Source organism: Cucumis melo, chromosome 8, assembly GCF_025177605.1.
Source record: "Cucumis melo cultivar AY chromosome 8, USDA_Cmelo_AY_1.0, whole genome shotgun sequence".
Classification (NCBI taxonomy): domain Eukaryota; kingdom Viridiplantae; phylum Streptophyta; class Magnoliopsida; order Cucurbitales; family Cucurbitaceae; genus Cucumis; species Cucumis melo.
The window spans coordinates 5,594,105-5,616,700 of record NC_066864.1 but is presented as its reverse complement, the minus strand read 5'-3'; the positions used below and the strand labels follow the sequence as shown (position 1 = coordinate 5,616,700).

General features: G+C 31.7%; 4 protein-coding genes across 7 annotated transcripts; 3 read left to right on the top strand and 1 right to left on the bottom strand.

Annotated features, from left to right (window-relative positions):
• Positions 1 to 9,314: 9,314 nt before the first annotated feature.
• LOC103485050 (GATA transcription factor 18) lies at positions 9,315 to 10,652 on the top strand. Its single transcript, XM_008442493.3, has 2 exons — positions 9,315 to 9,857; positions 9,944 to 10,652. Exons 1-2 carry the CDS (start codon positions 9,435 to 9,437, stop codon positions 10,187 to 10,189), a joined length of 669 nt encoding a protein of 222 aa, XP_008440715.1. The 5' UTR covers positions 9,315 to 9,434; the 3' UTR covers positions 10,190 to 10,652.
• Positions 10,653 to 12,483: 1,831 nt separating this feature from the next.
• On the top strand, positions 12,484 to 13,785 carry LOC103485049 (alkylbase DNA glycosidase-like protein mag2). The gene has a single exon (XM_008442492.3). It carries the CDS (start codon positions 12,739 to 12,741, stop codon positions 13,618 to 13,620), a length of 882 nt encoding a protein of 293 aa, XP_008440714.2. The 5' UTR covers positions 12,484 to 12,738; the 3' UTR covers positions 13,621 to 13,785.
• Positions 13,786 to 15,959: 2,174 nt separating this feature from the next.
• On the top strand, positions 15,960 to 18,596 carry LOC103485048 (ADP-ribosylation factor-like protein 2). 4 transcript variants are annotated; one of them, XM_008442491.3, is made up of 6 exons: positions 15,960 to 16,204; positions 16,421 to 16,497; positions 16,594 to 16,704; positions 17,087 to 17,249; positions 17,802 to 17,882; positions 18,379 to 18,596. In XM_008442491.3, the coding sequence occupies exons 2-6, from the start codon at positions 16,433 to 16,435 to the stop codon at positions 18,514 to 18,516; spliced, it is 558 nt and encodes a 185-aa protein (XP_008440713.1). In that variant the 5' UTR covers positions 15,960 to 16,204; positions 16,421 to 16,432; the 3' UTR covers positions 18,517 to 18,596. The 4 variants fall into 4 exon arrangements, with proteins under 4 accessions (XP_008440713.1, XP_008440712.1, XP_016899358.1 ...); XM_008442490.3 differs by having other exon boundaries at positions 15,961 to 16,204; positions 16,413 to 16,497; XM_017043869.2 differs by having other exon boundaries at positions 15,961 to 16,204; positions 16,410 to 16,497.
• A 467-nt stretch (positions 18,597 to 19,063) lies between these two features.
• On the bottom strand, positions 19,064 to 21,979 carry LOC103485047 (60S ribosomal protein L6, mitochondrial). Its single transcript, XM_008442487.3, has 2 exons — positions 21,736 to 21,979; positions 19,064 to 19,614 (listed from the first exon to the last, which is right to left on the bottom strand). Exon 2 carries the CDS (start codon positions 19,596 to 19,598, stop codon positions 19,290 to 19,292), a length of 309 nt encoding a protein of 102 aa, XP_008440709.2. The 5' UTR covers positions 19,599 to 19,614; positions 21,736 to 21,979; the 3' UTR covers positions 19,064 to 19,289.
• Between the last annotated feature and the right edge of the window lie 617 nt (positions 21,980 to 22,596).

The window sequence follows — 22,596 nt, the reverse complement described above, 5'->3', positions numbered from 1 at the left end:
TTCAAAGATCAATTTTTTTTTTAAGTAGTTTGAGGTATTGGTTTTGCATTGCGTTATTAGTTTATTTACGGTTAAATGTTTGGCATTTTAATTGTCGGTTTCGTACTTACATGTCAGTTGTCAGGCACCCCCTCTCTCTCCTTCCACTTGCTCTCTCTGCCCGACAAAATTGGTTCGTTATGCGCGCACCACTAATTACACACGTGTTCAAATAACCTTCGATGGAATCCCAGCCGACACTTTAATGCCCTGTTTCGGGGCCCATCTTTTCTTTTTTAATATTTCCCCACTGGGCTCATTTCTCGCAGATTTCCTAATTGGGCCACCTCCACTTTACCCAGGACTATGTTGGGCCGCTGTCCTTAAAACTTTACAGTGGGCTGATATGTTCGGGACTCTTGTTCACCCTCATGGGTGTCTACCAAATATAACGAACAAAATGGGTAATAAATACACACACACACAAAGGAGAACAAAAATGCTTTTGGGGGTCAAAGAAATAAAAGAGACATTTGAACTTCCAAAATTTTAAAAAATATGCTTCAAGTTTCAAAAACAATTTAAAAGTTATCATTTCCAGTAATTTTAGATGGAAACTGTCGGTGATTGATTTAAAAAATACCTTAAAGTTTAATTTCTTTTTTGAAAATTACTCTTAATATCATTATATGAATGTAAATTGTAAATAATTGTTTCAAATATACTTGAAGTTTTAAAATCTGCATTAATGTGATTTTAATAGATTTAAAATCCCTTTTGCATTTTGTTGTAAGCCTATATATCAATATGGTTAAAGAAAAGCTATTGTTTGGAATCTACCAATATAAAAGATAAATAATATATTTAAAGGAGTTTTAACTATTAAGACCTAAAATGGTATGTCATATTACATTATTGTTCCAAACTTTCTAAAATTTTCACAAATGTTTTAAATGGGTTTATATTTTACACAAATATTGGGTCCAAATAACCAATTTACCCATCATTATTATTAATAATATATTAAAAATAGAAAAATGAAATAAGAAAAGTAAACCAAGATTAAGATTTACATTTATTAGATATCATAGTATGTGATTAATTCTATTGAATAATATTATAATCAAAATTATTCTTTAATTATTTTGTTTTTGGCAGAAAATAAGACAAAAACATTCAAAACTATCATCAAAATTGAGGGGAGAACTAACCGAAATCAAAATTGTTTGAAGGACGAAAACTAACTGGAATAGCTTGAAGGAATCGGGAAAATTGAGTGGAGAAAAATAAAACGATTACCTGAGCTGAAAGATATGTGAAATTTGAGTTGATTATGAAATTTTACAAAATTAAAACGGAAATGATGAAGGACGTTTCAACCGAAATCGAGCTTGCTTGAAGGTTCTGGAATTGATTGAAGAAACTACCGAAATTGATGAACAATTTGTTGCTGGTGTCAAATGAAAATTGACGATGTTTTACATAAAATGAAAATAATATTGATGATTTATTATACGATTATATCTAATTAATAAAGTATTTTCATATTAAAAATCAATGATAACATTAATTTTGAATATAATTAAAATTTTATATTAATTATTAACATAAAAAGTAATAAATTACCTAATAAATTCAATATAAGGTAAAGAAGGAAATATTTTGTATATAATTTTAAAATAGTATATAATAAATAATTATGATAAGGTTATAATTGTCCTAAAATTATAAAAAATCCTAATGAAGATAATAAATTTTATTTTAGAACATTAATGAAAGTAAGTTATTGATAGAATGGTACATCGTCCGTGGATTCATATTGTGAAAATTAGGTTATTGATAGATTTCTAACCACGAAGAAGCCAACAGTTAAAACGTAATTCAACTTGCATAAGACATAATATTTTTCGTAGAAAAGTCAAAATTAAAGTTCAAATACTATTTTTATTGTGCTAAAGAATATAACGATAAACGCCAAACAAAGAAAGAGAGAGGTAGAGAATTAGATTAATTGTAACATTTTGATACTTAAAGATTAAATTGAAACTAACTCTAAATTTAAGGACTAAATTTGTCAACATTTTGAAACATACAAATCAAGCGAAAACTAGATCCTAAACATAGGAACAAAAAAGAGTATCTTTCCCACTTTTTAATGCTTGATTAAATTACAATTTTCATCCACAAACTTTAGATTTGTGGCTAGTCTATGTGGTATCAAAATTTTCAAAAAGTATCTTAGGTCCTAAACTTTAACTAATTGAAAATGTTGGAAAATACCTCAATCTAACTCCAATTGAAATGTAAGACAAGACAAAACCATGAGAAGAGAAAAAGGACACAAATGTGTAGAAAAAAACTATTTGTTAATGTACTGATCAAATCAATGTGTTTAAGGGTTCCTTGAGAAAACTAAAGAAAGATAAGAGAAAAGATGTGAGGATCTTAGCATAAGGTACTCTTTGGATTCAAGTCATAGTCAAAAAAAAGCCCATAGATCTTAGCATTTTTCTTTTACCCTTCAAAATCTTGGAGAACACATTACTTGAATATTAAGCAACTCAAAACCATTTATATGATTGCTCCCTATCCTATAAAACACCCCCATCCCTAAAAGACTATAAATCATGCCTTAATCAAATCATCACATCACCAAAAAAAAGAGCATATTTCTCCTATAACGATAACATTTTTCTTTCGAAATTTCACACCCGTAGTTTGGTCAACGTTACCACCGAGTAGATACACACACATAAATTATAGTAACTAATTGCTTTGTTTATAATTTACATACCATGTAAGTGAAAAGAGTACCACAAAACAACTTTATGTTTATGTCATTCTTCCACAAATGTGCTTATCGAATTAATCCTTATGTGGAAAAAAAAAACATAAAATTTGAATGCTCAACTTAATCAACTATATATCTAAATTTTATGTCTTTATACTTCAAGACTGTTAATAATTAACTAATAATAAGTGCTAAACAATTAGTTAAAAAAAATATTCCATGTTATCATGTTTTAAAAATCTTAAATCAAACTACAATAATGATGATTATTTATTACTATAGTACTTTTTTTTTTTTGGTTAAAGTCCAACTTAAACAAGATAACAAAATGTTTAAATTCAACCAAGTACAATGTTCAACATAATGACAATAAATCCCTAAAAAAAAGCAGTCTCCCCCGTCATTTTAAGAAAGAGGAAACTAAAATATTAAGAAGAAAAAAAAAAACCTTAGTTCTAGTAGATATTAAGTTATATATTAAAAAAAATTTAGGAGCACAGTTTAGACAACGAGGGAAGATATTAAATTTTGAAAATTATTTAGTCAGTATAAGAAGTTAATAAAATATGAAAATTGACATATTTTAGTTGTGAAGTCTACATCAAATTAAGCCCAAAACAAATAGTAGATAGTTAACAATTCCAACCACTTTTTATAAATAGGTCAATAACGAAAATTTAAAAGTATTTGTTTCCAATTAAATATAATAATTATTGATCATAATTTGTTGATGGAAGAAGTAGATAGGACTTGGAGAAATATGAAAGCATAGGAATGTCCAAATCTAAAACTACCTAAAGAGGCAATATGTGAGAAGAGATTGCGTTTCTAATTTGTATGAGAGAGAGAGAGAGAGAGAGAGGCCCCTTGGGAGAAGGGAATGGAAAATGAGGGTGACGACAAAGTTTAGATATAACTTTGGCAGGCGGCTTGTTCGGGGTTATACCTACAAACACCCTTTTCAAACTCATTCTCTTCTCTTTCCCTATTATTATTAATTATTATTTCTTTCTTTTTTTTTTTTTTTCTCCTTATGGTTTTTGCTTTTTCTTTTTGGACTAGAAAACTTGATAAATAAAAATATCAAACTCTACATATTGACAAACAAAGTGATGTCTACATTGTACTTTTAATAAATGCCGAATTTAATTTTGATTAAAATTGATTAGATAATAATAATAAATTTAATAATGTTAATAAAATAAAAAAATTGAACTTAGTCTTTTGAAGAATTAAAATGATATTTGAAGAAATTAATAGTAATAGTAATGGATGAGTGTGGGTTTGGTTGTTATTACTTTAAGATAAGTGGGGAAAAAGAAGATCCAGTCAACGTACGGCAGAATCGCTCCGAAGCCACCACCAGGCCCAACTAACAAAGCTTCCTACAGACATTCCCAGTTGTATTTTTTGTTGCTTTTGAGGAACATAGAATATCGTCTTCCCCTTTTTTTTTAATATTTTTCAATTTTTGTCCACATCTCTACCTTCGTTTTCATCCTTTCTTTTTTTTTTTTTTTTTTTTTTTTTTTTTTTTTTTTTTTTTACGATTTTACGTCCATTTAATCAATAACTTCATTTACTGTTTTTCTTCTTCATTATTATGATCAAATATATCAACCAAATTTTAATAATCATCAACATAATATCCTCATTAATATTGTAAATAACATATAATTTGTTTCTTTTTTCTTTTCCAACCAAACAGCCTAAATTATTTTAAATATTACTTTATAATTATTTATTGGTATGATAAAAAATCTAAACATTTTTCTTTCCAACTCCCTCTCCTAAAAAAATTAACTTAAACTGTTTTTTTTTTAATGTTTATATACACTGCTTGAGTTTAGTAGTTGTAAAATAAAATCTTCAATTATGGTAAGTAAAATCTATTTAGATTCATATTTAGTTATTCATGACTATTTCATTTAAATTATTAAACAAAAAAAAATCCTTTTAAAGAGGAGTAGAAGATGAGAACTATGTGTGTATATATATATATACATATATTAGTGTATTAAAAAAGCATTTATTTGGTAATCTCAATGTTTTTATATTATACGAAAATTTTTAATAAAATAATTGTAGGAACAGGGGATTAAATCTTCTATTTTTAAAGAAATTTTGGAAGAAGGTAAGTTTATTGTATGTTTTATATGTAAAATTTATGGATTAAAATTTAAAATAGTTATTGATATAATTATTTGGTTTCGATACTTGAAATTAACAAATACAACTTTAAATTTAAAAGGAACAAAATGATTTTGTGGAATTATAATTTAGTAGATATTGATGTTAGTTTTGTATTCCCCATTTAGATTTTCACCATCATTGATTCCTCTACTACATGGATCTTGTGATTAATTTTAGTGTCGTTTTTTGCATGCATGCAATACACTCCACGTGCCCCAATTCATTGATTAATATTATCTATGTGTGTATATATTGTCCCCCTTTACTGCGTTGGAAATATTACTCTTCAACTTCAAGAACTCTTTTTTAATTCTTTCTTGGGCATGTGCAATAATAATAATTCGGTCCTTTGAGTTGGTATTTCAATAAATTTTGTATAGTTTTTATGGATTTAGTATATATAATAAAATATTACCACCACATAAATGTTGTTAGTGGGAACCATCAACATCAATCTCTCATGTCCCCTCCAAAATATTTAAAAATAATAATAATAAAAAAAGTAGCTCTAATAATCAATTGGGTGCCCATAAATACTTCATTATCCATTTCCTTTTTATTTCTCTCTCTCAAATTTTGGGGGAAATATTCATACACTATCCAACGGGATATTATTGTGAAAAGAATATTATTTGAGATGCAAAAATATTGTACTGAAGAAAGAAAACAGATATATACTACTGCTTGAGATAGTTAAGAAATTCAACCTTATAAAACCAACAAACGTAAGCATGGACGAGTAGAATACAATTTAAACTCATTTAGAAATGTAACTAAACTTAAATCTATCTTTTTGAGTTTATCAGTTATAGGGATTATATTGCTAATTTTACTATATTTACTGCTATTTGAAAATATTGATACATTTAATAATTTTTTAAAAAATATTGTTGAATATAATTATCTTCTAAAATTTGTGTAAAAATCATTTAAAATTGAAAATTATATTGAATGAAGCTATCAAAAAGAGAACTTCTTCTAATGGCAATTACACTTATATTTTTAAAGTTTCCACATGTTCTGATCATTTGAATCATGGTATACATATTAAAAATATATACTTTAAATTGACAAATATACGGTAATAGTCGTATGTCAACATTTACTACCTTCTTTAGTTTATACTAAATTATAAATTTAGTCCATAGAAGTTGAGGTTGTTAACTTGGGTTGTATATGAGCTTTTAAAATTATTAATTTAACATTTGGATTTTAGTTTTTTTTCTTCTAAATAATGATTTATTCAATTTAACAAATTGTAAAACTAAAAGTCTTGTGAGTTCTAGTAGGTATATAATTAAAACTTATATCTAACAAATCATTACTATTATTAAAAGAAATTTATGGATAACTCTTAGACGTAAATTTTACTGTTTAATGACAAGACTTATATAATTTAACCTTCAATTTATTATTGGTACAAAAACATTAAATAAATAGAGAAAATATCAAATTGTGTTCTTAAATGGTAAGTGTATCAAAATTCACACTATCCATATTGCATTTCGCCTATTGTAAATATTACAAGTGAATTGATTTGGATTTTGTTTTTGTTAGTCTTTTTTGAAAATTCTCTAAACCCATCTCTAATAGTCAACTTTGTAAAGTCAGTATTCTCAATAAATCTACAGATGTACGACAATATGTATGATTGATTTTTTAATTAATTTGTTAGAATATAATTGACTTTATCATTAACTTAACCTCTTTGGTCGGTGGATTGTTTTAAATCTGCATCACAGTAAGTGATTCATAAAGCTTTTACGTTCAAAATTATACATTGGTTTTCTCTCTCCAATTTAATATTGATTTTCACTAATTTAATTATATAATATTAAAGTTTCCTTAATCCACAAGTTTAAACTTTTAAGCAATTTGCAATTTAAAGATGACACCCAAGCAAATTGGTGCATGAATGTCATGTGTTCAAACCACTTGACTGTTATTTACTCCCAAATTAATATTCATTTTCACTTGTTGAATTTTCATAGTTCATCGTATTCAAGTCCTATTTCTTCGTTAGTTAATATTCATTTATCCTTAGGTCCTCATCATATTGCAAGCTTACAGGTGAGAGATAGTGTTTGTATTTTATTAAATTTATTTTACTCACTAGGTTTAGTTTTTTGATCGATGGATGATTTAATAAGGATAATTATAATAGGTAGTAGTTTTATGAATAATTATTAAGTATATAGCAATATTTTAAAAAAATTGCAAATATATATAGTTATGTCAGTGATAGACTTTCTATTGCTGATATACTCTTATGATTTATGACTAATATTTTCTACATAGTCTATTAATGACAGACTCCCTGTCATTGATAGGATTTGACATATTTTGTTATATATTTGTAATTTTTTAAAAATATTATCAAATATTTTAATTTCGTTGTTAAAACATGTTTTTTTATAATTAAATACTTGAAAAAATATTTTTAAATATACTTTGAAAAAAAATCATATAAACAGGTATATTTTTTTGTAAAAGAATATATATAACTCATTAGTCATATTATGCACATACACAAGTGTGAGGAGAGGAAATGTTGGATACGTCCACATTTGTGTGGTACCGACAAAGTAATAATATAAATTAGAACGAAGAGTACAAAAAAGTATCATATATGGAAGAACTCGGCCACGTAAGCATCAGATAATGTGGCACTTTTTATGCTATGTGGCGTTTAATCATAATTTCTTTGGTCTCTCCTACTCTTACTCTTATTATTATTAAAAAATTAAAAAATAAAAAAAGCAAACAGAATAGAATATATATAAATATATAGAGGGAGAGAGAGAATCTCTCTTTTTTGGTACAGAACAGAATAGAGCACATCATCAATCTCTAGACGATCTGATTATGTATATATCTTTCCATTTTGTTTTTTCCATTTTTCTTTCAAATGTGTTGTGGGGTCCGTGTTTTCAGAAGAGGAGTTTGGTCGGGGTTGGCTATCATGATTCATCATTTTATGTATTGGATTGGGTGGTTTTTTTTTCTCTTTCTTTTTCTTCTCCTTCCTTCCTTCACAGTTTTTTAAGCTACCCTCTGTGTTTTTTTTTTTTTTTTTTAAATAAAATTTTCCCGTTTTACTTTCAGTTGTAATTATATATGTTTCCAACACTTTTTCTTTTTTCGAGTTTGTATCTTTGACTCAGAATCTATTTTTTGCACACACCCACAAAAACCTAAATATTACGACACACTAAAAACACAGTCCTTTGCTTTGATTTGATCATTGCCTCAGTATCTCCCCAAGTATCGCATCTCTCCTTCCCTCTTTTTCTATTCCCATCTCTTGTTCTATTCCAAACGTTAAGAATCCCCTCTATCAAGAAAAAGCACGTGATAAAAGCCTTCCTCTTCTATTTCATTTTCCTTCTTTCTTTTCCAACGTTTCTTCTTGTAGAAGGGGATGCTTATCAACATTTTTACATTAAAAAACTAATGTGACTCATCCTTTTCTATAAAATGGACGAACGTCTCCTCTTACTATCAATTGATCGTTTAATCTTATATTATCAAATATGATCTTAGAATCTATAAAGTTTAAATAGATTATTTGGTTCAACAAAAATGAAATTAAGATCCGATGAATGAAAAAATCACATTCATATTTTTTTATTAATTGATTTTGAGATAGAACCAATACTTAGTTGATGAATAAATTGTAAAAAGAAAAACATCAAGAAACAATATTAGTATTTTAGTTTGACTCTCACATTATATTTGCAGCCTCGTGATCGGAGAACAAACAAGATCTATTGAAGACTGTTCCTCTCCCCACATCCCTTTCACTTTTGACCTACCAATTGCTTAATTCCCACCATTTTTTAATATTACTTGATTAACACAAAAATAACAATCACATTTCCCAATATAAAATCATTCAAAATGTCACACGAGATTATGTCCATTGATTTAGACATTACTAATATGGTTTTTGAATTTCGACTACTTATATATAAACACAATATATAGTGAATATAAGAAGAGAGAAAAAAAAAACATTAAAAACAGAGTAGAGTTTGGTTTTTGGGCAATAATCAAAAGAATCACTCACACACAAAAGGCTTTATTCCAACCCTACAACCACATTGACTGAATCAAACTGACAAGACCAGACAATTCAGACATCGTTTTCATTATCATTTCTTTTTCTCTCTCCCGAACATGAATGTCGGCCCCACCTTGTCTTTGAATTAAAACAAAGTACTCCGTATATTCTTCATTCCGACAACGTGGACTCTTCTCTCTCTCTGTTTTTTTTCTTTCCTTGCTGACCTGTCTTTCCCCTTCCTTTCCTTATAAATTCCCTCCCACTTTCTCCCATTTCTTCATTATTTTCTACTCCCACTCCTCTGTTTTTTCTAACCAAATCCAAATTCGAAAACACACACACAAAACAAAACAAAACAAAACAAAACAAAAACCAGACCCTTTGTTTTGTGTTTCACCACAAAAAATGATGCAACGTTGTGGTAGCTACCAATGTTACTCTGCAGGAGAGTGTTCTTGTAATGGATATTACGGGCAACAGGGCACTTACTTCTCTTTGCCCACCTACAATAATTACTACGAAACCGAACATTACTCTTTCGAATCTTCTTCTCCGGTTGATTGTACACTCTCTCTCGGAACGCCCTCTACTCGTATGACCGAGTACGACGAGAAGCGCCGTGAAGAACAACACTCTGCTTCTAATTTTACTTGGGATTTACCTCGTACCAAACACCCTCATTCCTCCAAAACCACCCGCCGCAGCAGCGCTAATAGTGGCAGTGATAAATCTAATGCCAATAATGGTGATCAAATGTTCGCTCGTCACTGTGCTAATTGTGACACTACCACTACCCCTCTCTGGCGTAACGGACCTAGCGGCCCTAAGGTAATTTAAATTTTTATCATTTTTTTTTCAAATTTTGTTATGTGGATGAATTTGAGCTGATGGGTTATGATAAATTTAAATTGCAGTCGTTGTGCAATGCGTGTGGGATTAGATACAAGAAGGAAGAAAGAAAAGCAGCGAGTTCAGGGCAACAAGCGAATTCAATGTATAGGAATGAAGCGAGTTCATGGCTACAGCATCATTCTCATAGCCAAAGAACACCGAGATTTTCACATGGTATTGCCAATGAACTCAATCCAAGCGTCGCTTTTCTAACATGGAGTCTCAATGATACAGAGCAACCTCAGCTTTATTATGATTTCACAAGTTGAAAATTATCATCCCACGAGAAAAAAGGATAGAAAAAAAAAAGTCTTTTTTTTTGGCAAATGGGAAGAGATGTGGGAGAGTTTTTTTTTTTTTTTTTTTCAATTTGTTATTAATATTTACTTTTCTTTTTATACTGGGGAGAAAAAAAAAAAAAAAGAAGAAGAAGAAGAAGAAGAGAAAAAGAGAAAGAAAGGAAGCATTATAATGTTGTTGAAGGATTTTTAAAAGATGGTGAGACGGTTTTATGGAAATACTGTCTCCTCTAAAGAATCCACCTTCATCAATTCTTCTTTCTTTCTTTCTTTCTTTCTTTCTTTTTTTAAATTTTCTCTCTCTTTTTTTTTTTCTTTTAACCTTTCAGAATTTTTTGGCTGCTACTTATTTTTCCATTATACGTTAATGTTTGTGAAAATCGAAATATTAAAAATTTTATATATATATATTTTGTCATCTCTTTTCGTTTCTCTCTCTTACTTTGTCTTTCTTCATTCCCAATGGAATAGTACGGTCCAATTTGCTTCTCTTCTTCCTTGCATGTTTTCTTCTTCGTTAAGAGTGTCTGTCCATTTCTATTAGTTTAATTGTATATTTTAAATATTAATATTTTTTTTCCAAGTAATCTAAAGCCCATCTTATCTATGTTGGGCTTGGCTAGTGGGAACCCTGCTGGATTTGAAATATATTGATGATTGGGTGCATCCAAACATCATCTATTTTTGTGCAAATATTACATATATTTGATTTCTTTAACAGTTGATAAATGTTCAAAGTAGAAAATAAAAGAAATGAATATGTATGTTTCTTTTCTTTTTGTACTTTGAATAATCTTGCAAAATAATTGCCTAACCCTACAACATAGGATAGGGAGAAAAAGTTGTGGGGTTTTATGGTATAGGTGGCTCCAACTCTCTCCATTCCAAAATTCTTGTCTTCAAGTATGATGATGTCAAATGTTCTTTGGTAGGTAGTTGAATAGGAAGCTATATGAAACCACTTTTTTCACATTGAATATGTTGTCTATTCACTATATGAGATGATGATCATGAGAATCTCGTAAGTTTGATAGGAATTATTATAGGATGGATATATAAGGGTAGTGGCACAACCAATCATCATTCTAAAAGTGAATCAATTGTGACCATTGATTTAAAATCATTGAACAAAAAAAGAAAAAAAAGAAGAAAAGAAAAGAAAAACAAGTGTGTTTTTGTGTACACAGAGTGCATACTCCCACACCAACTGGAAAGGAAATAAAAACTTCCATTTAAGGAAAAGAATATTGACCATATTATAATTTCTTACTTCTTTGATGATAGTTCTTTAATAAATTTACAAGCTAAGTCATCAATTAACAAAAAAAAAAAAAAAAAAAAAAAAAGAAACATGGATTAAAAATAGATGCTTAAAACAAGTTTTAAAGCCTTAGTTGAAACATATAGATGCCGTGTTTAAGCAATAAATTTGCGATTATAGTCGTTAATTACTTCGATGGTCGTTGAGTTATAATAGTATATAAACTATAATAACATGAGTTTAAAATGTATAGTTTGTTTTATAATAGTTTATCTTCCAGATATAGACTATTTGAAGTTTTAATATTTGTGGTGTAAGTTAATTTTAGTTCAATTTTTTTAGTTTATTATACAAATGAGTGGCTATTTTGTCAACCATATAAATTACTGAGATAACTGAATTGATTAATATATATATTATAATCGATAAGAAAAATTTATAGACCATAGCATGAAAATTCATACACTTTTTACCCTAAAATTTTTAATTAGACATAGTTGCTAAAATGAATTGTTTTTAAAATTAATGCTTTTTTTAACGAGATACAAATACGAAAGTAACGACTTCCTAACAATTTTTCTTTCAACTATTGCTGCCTATAATTTTACCTCTATCACGTACCCCTCCACCTTATAGATTTGAAGATTTTACCTCATTTTTGATCCTCTTGTAATAAGGATTTGTGATCTGATTAGCTGGGCCAACCAACTCAATATCCTTACCAAGTATTTATAGGGATTGGAACCCTTATAAATACTTGATAAGGATATCGATAGCCTATTCTTGATATGGGCTTATGTCGACCACTCTAGCCTAATCTTGGGCCTGTTGTTTCTGTATGTTTTTCATTCTTTTTACCATTATAACCTAGGTTCCTTAATCCGCAACACCGATTATGCAGAGTTTTCGTCTTTTTACTAATAGTTCTAACTACTGATGTCTAAATAATGAATCTTCTATACATATTAAAAAGGACAAATCTAAACAAAATAAAGATTAAAGGAAAAGAATTCACCTAACTCATTAGAAAGCAAATCGTATATTTCCAGTCAAAGGTGATAAAAGATTTTGTTTGACTGAATTAAATCATAGTATTAACTTGAAAATCCAATCGTGCATAGCAAGCTTTGAGTTGCTGACGGAGTAGACGATCTCATCTTAATCAATCACAACCGGACATCTGTACTTCACTCTTCCAAAATCAAAGATTCAAAACCTAGCTTTTTACCCACACATCATTCACTAATCACCGTCGCCCATGGCCAAAAGAATCCGCCGGAAATTCCTCTTTCAGTCGGAGTCTCCAACCGACACCGTTCCTCTCTCTCCCTCGTCCTCCTCCAAGATTCCGTTCCGATCCACAAAAGTTCGTAAGATTTCCTCCAATCAAGAACCGGCCAAACCACAATTTTCAGCTCCCGACGGTTATAACCCGACCCGAACATTCCCGAACCTGGCCGATCCCGTCAAATCGTCGTCGTCTTTGGATGAAATTTCTACAGCGATCAATCATTTACGTCGTTCGGATCCTCTTCTGATAAGTTTACTAGATTCCTGCGAATCACCCCATTTCAAGTCTAATCCACCGTTCTTAGCACTAACGAAGAGCATCCTCTACCAACAACTCGCAACAAAGGCCGCCGAATCGATCTACAATCGCTTCGCCTCGCTATGCGGCGGAGAGGCGTCGGTACTGCCGGACACCGTGCTCGGACTCTCGCCGCAACAGCTGCGAGTAGTCGGAGTTTCGGGGAGGAAAGCAAGTTACCTCCATGACCTAGCGACGAAATTCATAGAGGGGAATTTATCAAATTCATTGATTCTGGAGATGGACGACGAGACTCTATTGGGGGAGTTGACGGCGGTGAAGGGAATCGGCGTTTGGTCGGTGCATATGTTCATGATATTTACTCTGCATCGGCCGGATGTGCTGCCGGTGGGGGATTTGGGAGTGAGAAAAGGGGTGCAGAGGTTGTACGGACTAAAGGATTTGCCGAAGCCGGCGGAGATGGAGAAACTTTGTGAAAAATGGAAGCCTTACAGATCGATCGGAGCTTGGTATATGTGGAGGCTAATGGAAGAGAAGGGAGTTGTGAAGAAGGGTTCTGATTTACCGGATAACATGGAAAACAGGGGGTAGCTTTGTAATGTGAATTTTGAATCAGTGATTTTTGAATTTGGGCTAATTTTTGTGTTTGTGTAATTTCAAGAACTCAACGCTAAAATGTGTTTGAATTCTTTGATGATTCTCTCATCTCATGTTGAATTAGTTGAAATTTATGAAGAATCCTTTGATCTTGCACAATTTCTTCCATAATTATATTTTTATTTGGTATAGAATTTCTCACTCTGATGGGATGAAAAAATTGATACGGCTGTAAATATCCATAACTCAAATTTATATTTTAGATACATGAACAAATTTATTCAAACAATCAACTTTGAAGTATATAAATCAATAACTATAAGGATGATTTGTAATGGAATTATATATAATAGTAAAAGTCAAATTAAATATTCTATTGATAAAATTTAGATCATAAAGAAAGAATGTCAAATATAAAGTACAATAATGAGAAGACGGTTAAGGAGGTCTTAATTTAACATAGCATATTTATTTGATATTGTTATTCTCGTAACAAATTTCTTACCTGATTGGAATTATATTGTACACGAGAATCAACATTGAACTCATCATTGAGATGAATCGACCAATGACTACAATAATAAAAAAGACACTCACTTGAACGACTATAGTTACTATTAGTAAAAATACACCCATAATTACTATTGTTATAAATATATTGTCTATCATCTTTAGTATCCAAACTTGTTCTTTCCCTGTATAAATTAGAGAACTTGCATTGACACAAGCATTACATTAATTTAATTATTACTATTTTTGATTAATTTAAATATATCTAATAAAAGTTTAATATAAAAATATTCATTTACTTTAATTTATGCAATGAACAGTTCTTACAACAATATATCGGGGAGTTGTTAGGCATGGAAAAAAAGAAACCATTTTGATGAAATTTTAATATATTTTATAAATAGTTTTAATAATATTTTGCTATTTTAAAAAATACCCCATCATTGTATATTAATTTGTATATGTATAAGAGCTAAATTAAACACAAATATGCAAATACTATCTTATCTATTTTAATTTTAGATATAAGCGAATCAAACCATTAATGGGCCTCAAGACCCATTAATTGCGGCCCAAAATTTAGTAGCGTAAAAAGTCCGCTGAGTTCTTCATCGGCGAACTTTGCAAGCGAGACAATAAATTCATTCCATCCCGCCTTCACCGTCAATGGAATTTGGAGGTCAGTTTCTGGTTTCTTGGTTGCTTCATTTTCGAGCGTTAAGCTTTCTTATTCGTCATCCGTTTCCATTTTTCATAAGGGTTTTTTTTTTCCTCGTCGTTTCTATACACCTCTTTTCATTCCATGGATTCCTCCAAGCGACTTGGCGGTACTGCTGTCAACGGCAATTGGCGCCTTATCTTGCTCAAATCACCGCTTTTCTTGTTCAGATGATGATCTCCATTCGACTATACTGGAATCTTTGAATCCATAGTTTTCCTTCATTTAGGTTTAGCTAAACATTTTGTAGAGATTGACTTCAGAATGTCACTCGATTGTCAAGGAATCGATAAAGCCCGGGCATGAACCTAATAAGGTCACATCGAATGAGTTCTCGTTGCGGAACACGCAATGCCTTGGAATACGAAGGTGACATTCACAGTCAATTTGTCGAAGGCATTGGTGTCTTTTTGAGTTAAGTATCGAAGATCGACTTTCAAAGTATATTCCTTAAACTCAGATGATGACCTACACACAATCGAGCTACATAATCGCTACAAAATGTTTAGCTAAACCTGAATTAAGAATTCGATAAAGCTAGGGGAGGATGAGCCTAATATAATAACATCACCTTGAAGGAGTTTCAGTTGCGGAACGCACAATGCCTTGGAATACGATGGACTTTAAAAGCATATTCCTTAAACTCAGATGATGAACATTTAATATATTTTTGATCAGTCTCTACACTCTATTGCTAATCGATGGAGTGGATGACCTAACCCTGGTCAACTTGTTTGCTCATTTTTTTTTTAAACATGACCAAAGAACGGAAAAGTTATAATTCTCATCCTCATGCAGTCACTTCTAGATAGATAATTTGAGTATGTTTAATCTATTTTCTTACCATGCTTAGACTTGATAGTTTTTGTATATAAATAATTAACATACGTTGCAACAATGTCAAGTTTACCTTTTTAAGTCTTGTGAACTACTGTAACAAATATATATGATTAAATTGGCCAGAAATACGTTAAGACCATGATAATATTCATGAGTTTGATATCAAAGTTTGGTATATATTAAATATTTTGATTAGATTGCAAAAAAAAAAAAAAAAATCGTTAACAAAATAAGTTTATAAAATTTTCAACATGAATATAACACATATGCTATCATTGTATTATTTTGGATCTAGGGGAGTAAGGAGTGAGTAATTTCCCCAAAAAAGATTAAGAAACAAATTACAGATTTTTACAAATAGTACAAATTCCCAAATTCTGACGAGAAGATTCCGCCCAATTTCTCACTGGACTCGGGCTCAGGATCCCTCTCTCGCTGTAGTCGTCAATTGGTTGGCTTCTCTCTCGATCCTCCTTACCCCTCAACTTCACCTCACTCTCCTGCGTCAAGGTTTGTTCGTCTCTCATTGTCTCTGTAACGTTTTTTCTTCCACATATCTATTTAGTGGGTTTAGGTTTTAGAAATCCGGTTGAGAATCGGAGTTATCTTTTAAAAGCAAAGGAAATAACACCCAAAAATTTTCAAAACGATTTCAATCCCTGTGTTGTTTATTAGAGAGACGAGGAAATTGCTACTGAATTCGGTGAATTTTTAGAAGATTTGCAGTTGGCGTAGATAATGGGGTTGCTTAGTATCATTCGAAAAATCAAAAGGAAAGAGAAGGAAATGCGTATACTTATGGTGTATGTCAATCTCTCTCCCTCTATCTCTATCTGTGTCCTCCCCAGTTTATTTCTCTGCTTCTTATCCAGTTGGATCCATTGTTGATTGTCATTCAGAGGCCTTGACAACTCTGGGAAAACTACCATCGTTTTAAAGATCAATGGGGAAGATACCAGCGTTATCAGCCCTACGCTCGGATTTAATATCAAGACTATCACCTATCACAAGTGAGCTTCCTTACTTGTTCTTGTTACCATGCTTGCAATTCATTATTTTTTCTGGATTGAAATTTTCTTGTTCAAGTTTTGGGATTTGGTATGCACCCTGTTCACTCTTTAGTTGCTAATTTGCCCCCACTAATAAATGGCAATGAACGTGAACAATATGGGCCATTTTGCAATTTTTTTATGAGTTTTTTATTATGACACAGAAGAAATCTCCTCTCCATCAATGCCTAAGCTATTTTCAACCGATTCTAAGTTCTGAAAACTTGATCATCTGCTCCTGATTCTATATTTTTGTTGTGCTTGTGGGAAATATTTATAGTGCGAATATTTGAACTTTGAAGCCATAGACATTTGATATGCAGTTAACAATTTTCTTTGCCAGGTACACACTTAACATATGGGATGTTGGGGGCCAAAAGACTATAAGATCATATTGGAGGAACTATTTTGAGCAGACGGATGGACTAGTATGGGTGGTTGACAGTTCCGATCTTAGAAGATTGGATGATTGCAAATCGGAACTTGATAATCTTTTGAAAGAAGAGGTTAGAAATAGAAGTCCCTGTTTCTTAATTGACAGGTTTACTATGTAATAACAACGTGATTTTCTCTGTATTTTTTTTTCTGTATGTTGGTTTTGTTGTACTATCTGTATATTTTCTTTAACTGAAGTATGTTGTAGGCTCAATCTTTTTGTTTGCATTTTTCTGTATTTGCGAGATATTACTATCTATTATGGGTCAAAATTTATCATATAACTGTCAATTAGGTGATTTCACATTCTTATAAAGCCTATAGTTATTCTAAAGTCCAAAGTTGTTAGTAACGAATTTATTCGCCTCAGCCAAGTATATGACATGCAAGCTTGGTAAGTTGATATATGGTCCTAACGAGTTCAGAAATGTGTTTTTGTTCCTTCTAATCAGTATTTTTCTGTGGTCTCTCTTCCTTTCCTTTTACCTAGAGATTAGTATCTCACTTAAAGAAAGAAGTATGCAAGTAATAACTAAAATGTAAGCACATATGATATCAAAGGTTTTATAAAATTTTGCATGGTAAAGAAAGAGAAATTACTAATTTTGTTGCTCATATTACAGAGACTTTCTGGAGCATCATTGCTTATTCTTGCTAATAAGCAGGATATAAAAGGAGCCCTTTCTCCAGAGGAAATTGCTAAGGTAAGAAGTTCCTCTTCTAAGCTTTAAGTTTCAATTTTCGCTTTAATGGGGTCTAACTTGAAATCATTACTCGTTGGTCCCGATCTGGTTCTTTCCATCCTTCATGTATAATGGCATTTGGCCAGAAATTTTATTTTAGAAAAGTCATATGCATAAATCAAAGCTTGCCCAGAAATTTTAAAGTAACGACATGATCTTAAACACAAATTTTCCCTGTTTCTGCGAAATATCCTTCACATTTAGAGCAAATTCTGCAAGACAAATTTGATGGCCCTTATCACAAATTATAGTGAAAAGGCGAAGGGTTTCATTCACATGTTGAAAGATCACCGTTCTTGTCACTTTTAGAATCAAAACTTCATGTTAAGTCACCCTGTTGTATGTTATTACTATTAACTTGAGGTTCGGATGTGGGGTTCTTAAATAAATGCTTTCCAATGCATAAGGTGAACTAATGCTTAACTACCTACTTATTTGTTCATCTCATACTCTTCAGGTATTGAATTTGGAAGCTATGGACAAAACACGTCACTGGAAAATTGTCGGTTGTAGCGCATACACTGGCGAGGGGCTGTTGGAGGGTTTCAATTGGTTGGTTCAAGACATTGCTTCCCGAATTTATGTTTTAGATTAACATCTTTTCAATTTTGTATCTCATTCCTTATGGAAACTGATCTAAAGATTTTGTCGAATATATGTGGGTTCGTTCATTTATGTTGAATGCTCATCTTTTTCAAGGGTGCTTTAATCGTTAAATATATATACACAATCATTTCACATTGTTCTAACCATATCAGGCAATCTTCTTAGTACATGGAAGTTGACTCGAGATTGATTTTCCATACAAATTTAGAGCATTATCACACAAATTTGAGTTCCATTTCATCAAGTCAATCAATAAATTTTAAACAGAGAAAACATGTGAAACAATGACGATCAGTTTCCAAACAGAAAGAAAACATGTTAGATACTGAAGCGATTAGGAAAGGGCTGTTTTGTTTGAAACTTTTAATCAAGGTCCGTGAGAAAATTGGCATAAACATCTTGCAAAGAAAAGAGGGCATTACTACTCATAATACAAGCAAGTGTATGAGAGTTGAACCTCAATGATCAACGTGGTCAGAGGCTCCATCCCACATGAAAAGAAAAAGAAAAAGAAAAAGGTTAATGGTCGACAACGCTCAACTCAAATAGCCTTTTCTTGCATGGTCTGCATTCTTCAACATTCAACATCAATGATCGATGAGATGACATTTCAAGAATAGGCATTGAAGCAATTACAGTTCAGTCGCATGGCTAAATTCATGGAATGCTCTAAAAACATGCATACAACAAAAACAATTATTCATAACTGAGGCACTTTGTGTCTGAATAAAGATCAACGAGGGATTTTGTGCTTCTGTTATCTTATTTAGACTTCTTTCCTTGTTTCCTCCTTATGACCTCGTCGATATACATGATGCCCTTGCCTTTGTACACTTCTGGTGGCTTACAGCTACGAACTGCAGCAGCAAATTGGTGTACCCTATATTTGTCAATCCCTGTGCAACATACCACATTGTTTTTGAAGCAAAAGACACGAACAGCTGGCGGAACGGTTAGCTCAACTTCATGACTGTATCCCAGTTTAAGATACAAGAGGCGTCCTGCTGCTTCGGCTCTGGCTTTGTACCCAACTCCCACAATCTTAAGGAACCGAAAAAATTTAGCCTCCATTATAGTTCCTGCTTACCTATTAAGATGAAATTCACAAACTAGTTAGTTTACTGATATTTAATAGATCATATTTAATATTTGTTGGAAACAGACGAGATAGGAATGGTTAACATTAAACAAGCAGCAAAGTTCATTGTCAATGGGCTTGTATGAACACATTAAAACTGTAATTGGATTGGAAATGAACTTCGAAAATAAATTACCAATTATAATTTGGTGACCCAAGAAGAACGGGCAGCAAGTAGTTTCAATTACTTTGAAATCTCACGAGATCATTGGTTCAAAACCTGATATGATTATGTACTTTAAAAAAACCCTAATATGATAGTTACTAGTTAGCATCGAGTGGATTGAATTTATAAACTAAACCTATAAAATTATATCGATCTAACTCGAGAGATTCCAAAACCTGGAACCACTCAGCCCGCAAATCTTTCATCACATAAAATGTCCACCATACTTCAAAGTCAAATTATTAGGTTGAGATAAATTTAGCATAGTGAATCTAAAGTATAAAGGGATAAAAGTAACAATCAAGATAATCCATCATCCCGTCAGTCATTCCTCATCCCCATGTCACCCTATTATCTTGATCCCATATGGACAAAAATGAGATAACCTGATGAGAAAGAAGACAATATTGAGCCATCTGATCCACCTATCACCCTCTGAAGGTCCTCTAGGTGCTGCCATAAAGCTCATCAACACCTTCCCAGGTATCCTTACCAACCAACTTTGCTTGCATGCCTTGACTAATCTTACGAGACAACCCCTTTACCCTACACGATATGGATGCCAAATCACCCCTTGAAACCTCCCCATGGCACAAGTACACAAATACATTTTTCTATTTGTTAGTGCCCTAACCAACTTGCTTGCACACCTTGACCAAGCTTACAAAATAACCTCTTTTACCTCTAACTACAACATATGGACACCAAGGAAACTCGTAAATTATTAAGTTCTAGATAGGAGACCACCATCAGATAAATTCATTCCCTCCAAGTTTTGTATTATACCTATGGCCCTTATTGAGCTTTGGTAAGAGAGCCTGTGGTAGATGCTATGTTTAAAAAAGTAAGGTGCACCTTTTGTGAAGCCCCAAAGCTCAAAGCCTTAGCCCTTGAACTTTTTTAATTGTTTTTGAAAACTAGTAAAATAACTAGAGCCTATCCTCCTTTATTAACTAATTTACTAAACTTGAAATCAAAATCCCTTATGTTTAGGGGCTTTCTTTCATGTCCACTTCAACTATGATTTCTTTTCTTTACGTAGTATTACATAGTCGGCCTAACAAACAACAATCTGAGCTTTTGCTTCTTTTTTTTTTTCTTTTTTCCTTTTTTTTTTCCTAGGACTGATGAGCTTTATTGCACCTTGAACTTTAGAAGCACTGGGTAGATGAAGCTCCAAGATTAAGATTGAACCTCACTCAAAAATGGGGAAAATAGTGGTGGGAAAAACACAGGAACAAGGTAAAGTTTAGACTTTAATTATGATATAAAATTTAAAACTCAATTGCGAAGGGAGATGTGGTAACTGAAGCTTCAATATTAAGATTGAAATACAAAACTCAGAAAATAGTATCTTTACTGATATACGTATAGTATAGCTATAATATAGGGAGAACAATGGCGAAGGATCATAGAAAAAGATGAATGTAATAAGCTTACCACCTCGGGCAACACCAATAAAAGATAGAACTTTACCGGGATAAAAAGAAAAAGACATCAAAATGCAAAGATGAATACTATGGTTATTGAAATCACATCACATTCAGACAAAGTAAAGAAGCTGCTTGAACAATAGAGCCATTCAAACAATAGTTCGTGACAAGTTACAATTCATGTCTCGAGAATTTGAGTATATTGAAACTAAAGTTGAGATTTCAGACAATACATAAAATTATTAAACATACCAAATAACTTTTTTAGGACTTGTTTGGTATATATTTTAAGATGTCAATATATATATATATATATACATATATATATATATACTGAAACTTAATTGTGTTGGGATCCAAGCAAGGCTTTTGAAGTTAAACCAAAATTTTATTTAACTGAACAATTTCAACAACACAAATTCAACGAAATCAAATTCAGCAGATTCAGCGAATTCAAAATGTTTAACTCACCTAAGTGCAGTCAGAAAACAAATTCAACACCAAATCCAAAGTGTTGGCGGGAAGGAGGACAACAGGGAAGGCGGAAAAAATGATGAAGGACGAACAGTGTCGAATAGGGCAACTGGACACCGGCGGAGGGGGGCGGCCGGCTTGAAGGGCGAGCGAAGAAATGGTCGGCCGACGGGGAGGAAGCTGAACTGAAGATTGAAGAAAAGGGGCGTGCGGCGAATTACGAAAAGGTTTTAGGTTTTAGTTTTTTTTTTTTTAAATATATTATATGCCTAACCGGGTCGGACTGGGTTATTTAAAAAACCCGACGACCCGATCCTAGAAATTTTTACCTCCAAATTTGAAACTCAACAAAACCTAACACAAAATTTAATCCAAACCAACACAAAAAGATGAGTGTGGTTGCAACAAAAACAGCTTGCAAGGTGGGGCAAACAGCCTCTTGCTACGGGGCGAGCTGAAGGTCAAATATGGTTTGTAGGAAAATGAAAACAACATTTTTTTCTCTCACTCTTTTTTTAGATAAATATCGAAAAACTTGTAAGAATAACTTTTTCATGATAGAACTGAAATCTAAAGATTTGAAAAATGACTTTTTTTGTTGATGTAGTTACGTATTGAAGTATCAATTGCACGAGCCTAAAGATTTGGCTGTTCCTTATCATCTTTCTCTTTCTACTTCGTCAAATACAACTATAATTTTTTTTTTCTTCGTTTAAACTATTTCTATTGTTTTACTTTTTTTCGCTCATGCTAGAGAACAAGAAAATAAGAAAAAGGAAAAAACAGCATAACGAAGAAGGAATGTAAAAAAGTTATTTGTTGTCGCTCATTGGCCATAAAGGCCTGTGTTGCAAGACA

Coding starts and splice junctions, on each gene's coding strand:
- LOC103485049 (XM_008442492.3), top strand. CDS start 12,739: ATGGCCAAAAGAATCCGCCGGAAATTCCTCTTTCAGTCGGAGTCTCCA.
- LOC103485047 (XM_008442487.3), bottom strand. CDS start 19,598: ATGGAGGCTAAATTTTTTCGGTTCCTTAAGATTGTGGGAGTTGGGTAC.
- LOC103485048 (XM_008442491.3), top strand. CDS start 16,433: ATGGGGTTGCTTAGTATCATTCGAAAAATCAAAAGGAAAGAGAAGGAA. Junction 16,498..16,593: donor GAAATGCGTATACTTATGGT/GTATGTCAATCT, acceptor ATTGTCATTCAG/AGGCCTTGACAACTCTGGGA. Junction 17,250..17,801: donor ATAATCTTTTGAAAGAAGAG/GTTAGAAATAGA, acceptor CTCATATTACAG/AGACTTTCTGGAGCATCATT.
- LOC103485050 (XM_008442493.3), top strand. CDS start 9,435: ATGATGCAACGTTGTGGTAGCTACCAATGTTACTCTGCAGGAGAGTGT. Junction 9,858..9,943: donor ACGGACCTAGCGGCCCTAAG/GTAATTTAAATT, acceptor TTTAAATTGCAG/TCGTTGTGCAATGCGTGTGG.